The sequence below is a fragment of the Oncorhynchus nerka genome, linkage group LG12, assembly GCF_034236695.1.
Source record: "Oncorhynchus nerka isolate Pitt River linkage group LG12, Oner_Uvic_2.0, whole genome shotgun sequence".
Taxonomy (NCBI): Eukaryota; Metazoa; Chordata; class Actinopteri; order Salmoniformes; family Salmonidae; genus Oncorhynchus; species Oncorhynchus nerka.
In genome coordinates this window covers 6,224,461-6,235,429 of record NC_088407.1, presented here as the reverse complement: position 1 = coordinate 6,235,429, position 10,969 = coordinate 6,224,461, and the positions used below count along the sequence as shown (strand labels likewise).

Sequence of the window (10,969 nt, the reverse complement as noted above, 5' to 3'; positions counted from 1 at the left end):
CGTTAACCAGAGACGTTAACCAGAGACTTTAACCAGAGACTTTAACCAGAGACTTTAACCAGAGCCCTTAACCAGAGACTTTAACCAGAGCCCTTAACCAGAGCTTTAACCAGAGACATTAACCAGAGCCCTTAACCAGAGCTTTTAACCAGAGACATTAACCAGAGCTTTAACCAGAGACATTAACCAGAGCTTTTAACCAGAGACATTAACCAGAGACTTTAACCAGAGACGTTAACCAGAGACTTTAACCAGAGCCCTTAACCAGAGCCGTTAACCAGAGCTTTTAACCAGAGACATTAACCAGAGACTTTAACCAGAGACGTTAACCAGAGACGTTAACCAGAGCCCTTAACCAGAGCTTTTAACCAGAGACATTAACCAGAGCCGTTAACCAGAGCCCTTAACCAGAGCTTTAACCAGAGCCCTTAACCAGAGCCCTTAACCAGAGACATTAACCAGAGCTTTTAACCAAAGACATTAACCAGAGACATTAACCAGAGACGTTAACCAGAGCCGTTAACCAGAGACGTTAACCAGAGCCCTTAACCAGAGCTTTAACCAGAGACATTAACCAGAGACATTAACCAGAGCCCTTAACCAGAGACGTTAACCAGAGCCCTTAACCAGAGACGTTAACCAGAGACATTAACCAGAGCCCTTAACCAGAGACGTTAACCAGAGACGTTAACCAGAGCCCTTAACCAGAGCCCTTAACCAGAGACGTTAACCAGAGCCCTTAACCAGAGACGTTAACCAGAGACGTTAACCAGAGCCGTTAACCAGAGCCCTTAACCAGAGCTTTAACCAGAGCCCTTAACCAGAGCTTTTAACCAGAGACATTAACCAGAGACATTAACCAGAGCCCTTAACCAGAGACGTTAACCAGAGCCCTTAACCAGAGCCCTTAACCAGAGACTTTAACCAGAGCTTTTAACCAGAGCCCTTAACCAGAGCCCTTAACCAGAGCTTTTAACCAAAGACATTAACCAGAGACTTTAACCAAAGACATTAACCAGAGACATTAACCAGAGCCCTTAACCAGAGCTTTTAACCAGAGACATTAACCAGAGACATTAACCAGAGCCCTTAACCAGAGACATTAACCAGAGACTTTAACCAGAGCTTTTAACCAGAGCTTTTAACCAAAGACATTAACCAGAGACTTTAACCAAAGACATTAACCAGAGACATTAACCAGAGCCCTTAACCAGAGACGTTAACCAGAGACTTTAACCAAAGACATTAACCAGAGACATTAACCAGAGACATTAACCAGAGACTTTAACCAAAGACATTAACCAGAGCCGTTAACCAGAGCCCTTAACCAGAGCTTTTAACCAGAGACGTTAACCAGAGCTTTTAACCAGAGCTTTTAACCAGAGACGTTAACCAGAGCTTTTAACCAGAGACTTTAACCAGAGCTTTTAACCAGAGACGTTAACCAGAGCTTTTAACCAGAGACTTTAACCAGAGCTTTTAACCAGAGACGTTAACCAGAGCTTTTAACCAGAGACTTTAACCAGAGCTTTTAACCAGAGACGTTAACCAGAGACATTAACCAGAGACGTTAACCAGAGACTTTAACCAAAGACATTAACCAGAGCTTTTAACCAGAGACGTTAACCAGAGCTTTTAACCAGAGACTTTAACCAAAGATGTTAACCAGAGACGTTAACCAGAGACGTTAACCAGAGACGTTAACCAGAGCCGTTAACCAGAGCCGTTAACCAGAGCCCTTAACCAGAGACTTTAACCAGAGACTTTAACCCCAGGAACAACTCCAGGAAAGACAGACATCATCACTTAGTCATCGATGATGCAATATAGTGACATCACTTTGTCATCGATGATGCAATATAGTGACATCACTTTGTCATCGATGATGCAATATAGTGACATCACTTTGTCATCGATGATGCAATATAGTGACATCACTTTTGTTTATTCTCAACTTTGGTCACCACAGCGGCTTATTTTATGATTAATTTATTTAATTTTGATAGACATTTGATATGGCGATAGTTGATACATATACTAATGTTATAATGGTCATATAATTACAATCATTATCTGTCCAATAAATGTGTTTTGTAAATGAGACAATGAATGTGTTTCTGAATATGTCCAGCGTCCATACCATGTAGAATTGGAATGAGTAGAGTGGGCGGTCATTGCGAGTGTAACCATAGAAGCAAAGCAGGAAGTAAAAACAGGAAGTGTACCAATCAATCTTTGTTGTGATTTGTTGAATGAACTCAGCTGACATTACAAAAAAATACAGTCCACAGCATGAGCCACATCAATTAGCATAATTTGAATAAACATTCTACATTACCATGGAAATGATTGCATCACAATACCAGGGAGCCTTCTGATTGGCTGAGAGAGAAGTCTGTGTCCAGGCAAAAGCCAATGATCAAGGATTCTGAAACCATTGAGCGAATTGTAACTGGATAGAGCTGGACTGCAATTGGCCAAAAGTAGGGGGAGGTTAAACTTTGGGAAGAGATGGTTGAGGGGTTGACCAACGGTTTTGGTAAATAGTGGTTGTTTAACATTGGATTTCCTGGTCACGGTTGTTGTTCTGGTTGTGGTCTTAGCTTTGACAGTTGCTTGTGATCGTGGTGGTTTTGTGGTCAGATGTTTTTGGGAGGGGGGGGTCATAGGTGACCTGTCCAGTTGAGGCTTTGACCGTTAGAGGTGGTGGTGTGGTTAGGGGGTGTGACTCCTCCCCAGGGTGGTGGTGTGGTTAGGGGTGTGACTCCTCCCCAGGGTGGTGGTGGGGTTAGGGGTGTGACTCCTCCCCAGGGTGGTGGTGGGGTTAGGGGGTGTGACTCCTCCCCAGGGTGGTGGTGGGGTTAGGGGGTGTGACTCCTCCCAGGGTGATGGTGGGGTTAGGGGTGTGACTCCTCCCCAGGGTGGTGGTGGGGTTAGGGGTGTGACTCCTCCCCAGGGTGATGGTGGGGTTAGGGGTGTGACTCCTCCCCAGGGTGGTGGTGGGGTTAGGGGGTATGACTCCTCCCCAGGGTGGTGGGGGTGGGGTTAGGGGGTATGACTCCTCCCCAGGGTGATGGTGGGGTTAGGGGTGTGACTCCTCCCAGGGTGGTGGTGGGGTTAGGGGGTGTGACTCCTCCCCAGGGTGGTGGTGGGGTTAGGGGGTGTGACTCCTCCCAGGGTGGTGGTGGGGTTAGGGGTGTGACTCCTCCCCAGGGTGGTGGTGGGGTTAGGGGGTGTGACTCCTCCCCAGGGTGGTGGTGGGGTTAGGGGTGTGACTCCTCCCAGGGTGGTGGTGGTGGGGTTAGGGGGTGTGACTCCTCCCCAGGGTGGTGGTGGGGTTAGGGGTATGACTCCTCCCCAGGGTGATGGTGGGGTTAGGGGTGTGACTCCTCCCCAGGGTGGTGGTGGGGTTAGGGGTGTGACTCCTCCCCAGGGTGGTGGTGGGGTTAGGGGGTGTGACTCCTCCCCAGGGTGGTGGTGGTGGGGTTAGGGGGTATGACTCCTCCCAGGGTGGTGGGGTGGGGTTAGGGCGTATGACTCCTCCCCAGGGTGGTGGGGTGGGGTTAGGGCGTATGACTCCTCCCCAGGGTGGTGGGGTGGGGTTAGGGGGTATGACTCCTCCCCAGGGTGGTGGGGTGGGGTTAGGGGGTATGACTCCGCCCCAGGGTGTGGGTGGGGTTAGGGGGTATGACTCCTCCCCAGGGTGGTGGGGTGGGGTTAGGGGGTATGACTCCTCCCCAGGGTGTGGGTGGGGTTAGGGCGTATGACTCCTCCCCAGGGTGGTGGGGTGGGGTTAGGGCGTATGACTCCTCCCCAGGGTGGTGGGGTGGGGTTAGGGGTATGACTCCTCCCCAGGGTGTGGGTGGGGTTAGGGCGTATGACTCCTCCCCAGGGTGGTGGGGTGGGGTTAGGGCGTATGACTCCTCCCCAGGGTGGTGGGGTGGGGTTAGGGGGTATGACTCCTCCCCAGGGTGGTGGGGTGGGGTTAGGGGGTATGACTCCTCCCCAGGGTGGTGGGGTGGGGTTAGGGGTATGACTCCTCCCCAGGGTGGTGGGGTGGGGTTAGGGGGTGTGACTCCTCCCCAGGGTGGTGGGGTGGGGTTAGGGGTATGACTCCTCCCCAGGGTGGTGGGGTGGGGTTAGGGGTATGACTCCGCCCCAGGGTGGTGGGGTGGGGTTAGGGGGTATGACTCCTCCCCAGGGTGGTGGGGTGGGGTTAGGGGGTATGACTCCTCCCCAGGGTGGTGGGGTGGGGTTAGGGGGTATGACTCCTCCCAGGGTGGTGGGGTGGGGTTAGGGGGTATGACTCCTCCCCAGGGTGGTGGGGTGGGGTTAGGGGGTATGACTCCTCCCCAGGGTGGTGGGGTGGGGTTAGGGGTATGACTCCTCCCCAGGGTGGTGGGGTGGGGTTAGGGGGTATGACTCCTCCCCAGGGTGGTGGGGTGGGGTTAGGGGGTATGACTCCTCCCCAGGGTGTGGGTGGGGTTAGGGGTATGACTCCTCCCCAGGGTGTGGGTGGGGTTAGGGCGTATGACTCCTCCCCAGGGTGGTGGCGTGGGGTTAGGGGGTGTGACTCCTCCCCAGGGTGGTGGGGTTAGGGGGTATGACTCCTCCCCAGGGTGGGGTTAGGGGGTATGACTCCTCCCCAGGGTGGTGGGGTGGGGTTAGGGGGTGTGACTCCTCCCCAGGGGGGTGGGGTTAGGGGGTATGACTCCTCCCCAGGGTGGTGGGGTTAGGGGGTATGACTCCTCCCCAGGGTGGTGGGGTGGGGTTAGGGGGTGTGACTCCTCCCCAGGGGGGTGGGGTTAGGGGGTATGACTCCTCCCCAGGGGGGTGTGGTTAGGGGGTATGACTCCTCCCCAGGGTGGTGGGGTGGGGTTAGGGGGTATGACTCCTCCCCAGGGGAACAGGGTTTCCAAACACACACAACCTGATATGCTTACGTTGTGTTGCCATGGACACAAGCCTTAAGTCTTCTCATATGAGGGAACGTCGTGTGTGTGTGTGTGTGTGTTGATACTCAAATATACACAGGAGAGAAAATAGAACAAAGTACAAAGTTGATATTACATTATATTATTTTATTCTTCCTTTTTTTTTTGCATAATTATCATTGTTATACTGTTCATCACAGGTGGCTGGTGGGGAGGATTGGCTCATATTTATGGCAGGAACGGAATTAAGGGATTGGTAGCAAACACGTGGTTTCCATGTGGCTGAATCCATTCCAGCCATTATTATGCACCGTCCTCCCCCTCACCAGCCTCCTGTGCCGTCGATCATGTGTTAGTGTAGGAGTGTTTAAACACAGTGTACAAAACGTAAATAGAAACAATGTATAGGACTGTGTCCAAAACAGCAACCTAGTCCCTTTGTAGTGAACTACTTGTATCCAGAGTCCTAGGTGCCCTGTTCAACCGTAGGGAACTTCTTGTATCCAGAGTCCTAGGGGCCCTGTTCAACCGTAGGGAACTTCTTGTATCCAGAGTCCTAGGGGCCCTGTTCAACCGTAGGGAACTACTTGTATCCAGAGTCCTAGGGGCCCTGTTCAACCGTAGGGAACTTCTTGTATCCAGAGTCCTAGGGGCCCTGTTCTTGTATCCAGAGTCCTAGGTGCCCTGTTCAACCGTAGGGAACTTCTTGTATCCAGAGTCCTAGGGGCCCTGTTCAACCGTAGGGAACTTCTTGTATCCAGAGTCCTAGGGGCCCTGTTCAACCGTAGGGAACTACTTGTATCCAGAGTCCTAGGGGCCCTGTTCAACCGTAGGGAACTTCTTGTATCCAGAGTCCTAGGGGCCCTGTTCTTGTATCCAGAGTCCTAGGGGCCTTGTTCAACCGTAGGGAACTACTTGTATCCAGAGTCCTAGGGGCCCTGTTCAACCGTAGGGAACTTCTTGTATCCAGAGTCCTAGGGGCCCTGTTCAACCGTAGGGAACTTCTTGTATCCAGAGTCCTAGGGGCCCTGTTCAACCGTAGGGAACTTCTTGTATCCAGAGTCCCAGGGGCCCTGTTCAACCGTAGGGAACTTCTTGTATCCAGAGTCCTAGGGGCCCTGTTCAACCGTAGGGAACTTCTTGTATCCAGAGTCCTAGGGGCCCTGTTCTTGTATCCAGAGTCCTAGGGGCCCTGTTCTTGTATCCAGAGTCCTAGGGGCCTTGTTCAACCGTAGGGAACTACTTGTATCCAGAGTCCTAGGGGCCCTGTTCAACCGTAGGGAACTTCTTGTATCCAGAGTCCCAGGGGCCCTGTTCAACCGTAGGGAACTTCTTGTATCCAGAGTCCCAGGGGCCCTGTTCAACCGTAGGGAACTACTTGTGGCCAGAGTCCTAGGGGCCCTGTTCAACCGTAGGGAACTTCTTGTATCCAGAGTCCTAGGGGCCCTGTTCAACCATAGGGAACTACTTGTATCCAGAGTCCTAGGGGCCCTGTTCTTGTATCCAGAGTCCTAGGGGCCCTGTTCTTGTATCCAGAGTCCTAGGGGCCCTGTTCTTGTATCCAGAGTCCTAGGGGCCCTGTTCTTGTATCCAGAGTCCTAGGGGCCTTGTTCAACCGTAGGCATCAATACACGTTGTGTTGCATCAATAAAACATTTAACAAATTGCACGTCATAAAAACACGAATGGTTCAAAAATAAATCACATAGATATCTTGAGACATGATTTAAAACATCTGTAGATAAGACACATTGGTAGAGAAATCATTGCATTTATTGGTTTGGCACAATAGCTGTCGGATGATGATGATGATGATGATGATGATGGACCTCTAATGCCTAATTTCACCTTCAGCCTCAATCTAATTTTTGCCCCCTTAAAAAGTGTCCTGCGGACGCTGACATGTCAGCGGAAGTTACAGCATTTCGTTTGAGAGGAGGACAAGGGAAGGTGTATAATAGGCTTAACCCGTGACCTCTATGTGAACTTCTTGATGAAGCGTAGTTTGAAGTACGCGATCAACAGGAAGATTACGGTCATGATCGCCAGGGCAACGTGATTCTGCCACAGCCCCCACGTGGTGTAGTCGATCCCCTGGTTCTTCAGAAAGTCTTCCCCCGTGCATCTGGACACAGGAGAGAAAAGGTTCCTACCTCAGAAACAAAACACCTCAATTATGGAGAATTTAAATAGGTATAGTGAGACATCACTTACGTCATACCAGGGGGCAAGGTGCCGTTGAGGGGAATGTCTCCACAGAACTGGAGACCTACAAACTCATTAATTTGGAGAGCTGTTAGTCCATACCGAGGGATGCTGAGGTACTGGAACCAGGCTAGCCACTCAACAATACTGGGCAGGTTCACCAACAGGCCTGAGAAGATCTGATAAGGGAGGGGAGAGGAGGGGAGGGGAGTGGAGAGACGAGGAGGAGAAGGGAGCGAAGAGGATATTTTAGGAGAGGAGGGGTGAGGAGAGGAGGGAAGGGAGCGAAGAGGATATTTTAGGAGAGGAGGGGTGAGGAGAGGAGGGAAGGGAGCGAAGAGGAGATTTTAGGAGGGGAGGGGAAGAGGGGTGAGGAGAGGAGTGAGGAGGGGATGGGAAGATGAGGGGTAAGGAGAGGAGAAGAGGCGAGGGGAAGAGGAGAAGGGGAGAGAAAGGGAAGGGGAGAGGAAGAGGGGGAGAGAAAGGGAAGGGGAGAGGAAGAGGGGGAGGAGAAAGGTGATGAGGGGAGAGGAGGAGGAAGAGGAGAGCAACATAATTTTTCATGTTTATAATCATCTTATATTAGTGTGTGTGTGTGTGTGTGTGTGTGTGTGTGTGTGTGTCAATTCAATTCAAAGGGGCTTCATTGGCATGGGAAAAACCTGCTAACATTGCCAAAACAAACCATCACAAATGATTTAGTCTCTCTCTCTCTCTCTCTCTCTGTCTGTCTCTCTCACCATCATGAAGACGAAGGCTATGGTCATGAAGATGTTGGCGATCGCCACAACACTCTGGTCAGCTGATATAGCCATGGTCATAGCAGTAGCTGTATAGGCTACCAGAGCTACGGTCAACATGAACAGGAAGAAGGCCTCCACTGTAGCTTTATACCCTGGAGAATATAGAAATGTCATACTAGATCAGAACAGAGTATTATAATACCAGATCAGAACAGAAATATACTAGATCAGACCATATTAATATAATACCAGATCAGAACAGAAATATACTAAATCAGAACAGAGTAATAGAATACCAGATCAGAACAGAAACATACCAGATCAGAACAGAGTGATATCAGATACCTTGGCTCATTCATCCCCCCTCCTCTCCCCTGTAACTAACCCTTTCCCTAACCCTAAACCCCTATCCCTAACCCTAAACCCCTAACCCTATCCCTAAACCCCTAACCCTATCCCTAAACCCCTAACCCTATCCCTAAACCCCTAACCCTAAACCCCTAACCCTATCCCTAAACCCCTAACCCTATCCCTAACCCCCTAACCCTATCCCTAAACCCCTATCCCTAACCCTAAACCCCTATCCCTATCCCTAAACCCCTAACCCTATCCCTAACCCTAAACCCCTAACCCTATCCCTAACCCTAAACCCCTAACCCTATCCCTAAACCCCTAACCCTATCCCTAAACCCCTAACCCTAAACCCCTAACCCTTTCCCTAACCCTATCCCTAAACCCCTAACCCTATCCCTAACCCTAAACCCCTAACCCGAACCCTATCCCTAAACCCCTAACCCTATCCCTAAACCCCTAACCCTTTCCCTAACCCTATCCCTAAACCCCTAACCCTATCCCTAAACCCCTAACCCTATCCCTAAACCCCTAACCCTATCCCTAACCCTAAACCCCCAACCCTATCCCTAACCCTAAACCCCTAACCCTATCCCTAACCCTAAACCCCTTTCCCTATCCCTAACCCTAAACCCCTTTCCCTAACCCTATCCCTAAACCCCTAACCCTATCCCTAAACCCCTAACCCTATCCCTAAACCCCTAACCCTATCCCTAAACCCCCAACCCTATCCCTAAACCCCCAACCCTATCCCTAAACCCCTAACCCTATCCCTAAACCCCTAACCCTATCCCTATCCCTAAACCCCTAACCCTATACCTAAACCCCTAACCCTATCCCTAAACCCCTAACCCTATCCCTAAACCCCTAACCCTATCCCTAACCCCTAACCCTATCCCTAAACCCCTATCCCTAACCCTAAACCCCTATCCCTATCCCTAACCCTAAACCCCTAACCCTATCCCTAACCCTAAACCCCTAACCCTATCCCTAACCCTAAACCCCTAACCCTATCCCTAAACCCCTAACCCTATCCCTAAACCCCTAACCCTTTCCCTAACCCTATCCCTAAACCCCTAACCCTATCCCTAACCCTAAACCCCTAACCCGAACCCTATCCCTAAACCCCTAACCCCATCCCTATCCCCTAAACCCCTAACCCTATCCCTAAACCCCTAACCCTATCCCTATCCCTAAACCCCTAACCCTATCCCTAAACCCCTAACCCTATCCCTAACCCTAAACCCCCAACCCTATCCCTAACCCTAAACCCCTAACCCTATCCCTAACCCTAAACCCCTTTCCCTAACCCTATCCCTAAACCCCTAACCCTATCCCTAAACCCCTAACCCTATCCCTAACCCTATCCCTAAACCCCCAACCCTATCCCTAAACCCCTAACCCTATCCCTAAACCCCTATCCCTAAACCCCCAACCCTATCCCTAAACCCCTATCCCTAAACCCCTATCCCTAAACCCTAAACCCTTTCCCTATCCCTAAACCCCTAACCCTATCCCTATCCCCCTATCCCTAACCCTAAACCCCTAACCCTAACCCTATCCCTAAACCCCTAACCCCATCCCTATCCCCTAAACCCCTAACCCTTTCCCTAACCCTATCCCTAAACCCCTAAACCCTAACCCTATCCCCATCCCTAAACCCCTAACCCTATCCCTAAACCCCCAACCCTATCCCTAACCCTAAACCCCTAACCCTATCCCTAAACCCCTTTCCCTAACCCTAACCCTAAACCCCTTTCCCTAACCCTATCCCTAAACCCCTAACCCTATCCCTAAACCCCTAACCCTATCCCTAAACCCCTAACCCTATCCCTAAACCCCTACCCTAAACCCCTAACCCTATCCCCTAAACCCCTAACCCTATCCCTAACCCTAAACCCCTAACCCTAATCCCTAAACCCCTAACCCTATCCCTAACCCTAAACCCCTAACCCTATCCCTAACCCTAAACCCCTAACCCTATCCCTAACCCTAAACCCCTATCCCTAAACCCCTATCCCTAAACCCCTATCCCTAAACCCCTAACCCTAAACCCCTAACCCTAAACCCCTAACCCTAAACCCCCAACCCTAAACCCCTATCCCTAAACCTATACCTAACCTTAACCCCCAGGTAGTTCTGTAAAGTCAACGGTCGTGGCCAAAAGTTTGGAGAATGACACAAACATTAATTTTCAAAGTCTGTTGTCTCAGTGTCTTTAGATATTTTAGTCAGATGTTACTATGAAATACTGAAGTATAATTACAAGCATTTCATAAGTGTCAAAGGCTTTTATTGACAATTACATGAAGTTGATGCGAAGAGTCAATATAATATAGCAGTGTTGACCCTTCCTTTTGAAGCTTCCAGTCTGTTATTCAAACTTGTCCTCGTCAACACTGACCTACGATTACGATTTATCCTACCAACGGGACAATAATTTTCACCGAGTCGTAGCTGAACGACGACATGGTTAGTATAGAGCTGGAGGGATTTTCACCGGGTGAACAGAGAAGCTACGTCTGGTAAGATGTTTTCATCTATATTATTCGTACCACCACAAACCGATGCTGGCACTAAGAGCACTTTCAATGAGCTGTATAAGGCCATAAGCAAACAAGAAAATGCTCACTCAGAAGCTGTGCTCCTCCTAGTGGCCGGGGTCTTTAATGCAGGGAAAGCAGTTCCACCAAATGTTTACAACCAGATGGAGAAAAAAATATATTGTAGACCACC

At 50.2% G+C, this 10,969-nt stretch overlaps 1 protein-coding gene across 1 annotated transcript in view; it reads right to left on the bottom strand.

Annotated features, from left to right (window-relative positions):
- Positions 1-5,060: 5,060 nt before the first annotated feature.
- LOC115123102 (broad substrate specificity ATP-binding cassette transporter ABCG2-like) overlaps positions 5,061-10,969 on the bottom strand; it is a 72,829-nt gene continuing 66,920 nt past the window's right edge. Inside the window, exons 14-16 of the mRNA XM_065025183.1 lie at positions 7,880-8,034; positions 7,149-7,318; positions 5,061-7,059 (exon numbers count right to left, since the gene is read on the bottom strand). Of these exons, the coding sequence (XP_064881255.1) occupies positions 6,912-7,059; positions 7,149-7,318; positions 7,880-8,034 (473 nt within the window). The 3' untranslated portion in view covers positions 5,061-6,911. The remainder of the gene's footprint in view (positions 7,060-7,148; positions 7,319-7,879; positions 8,035-10,969) is intronic.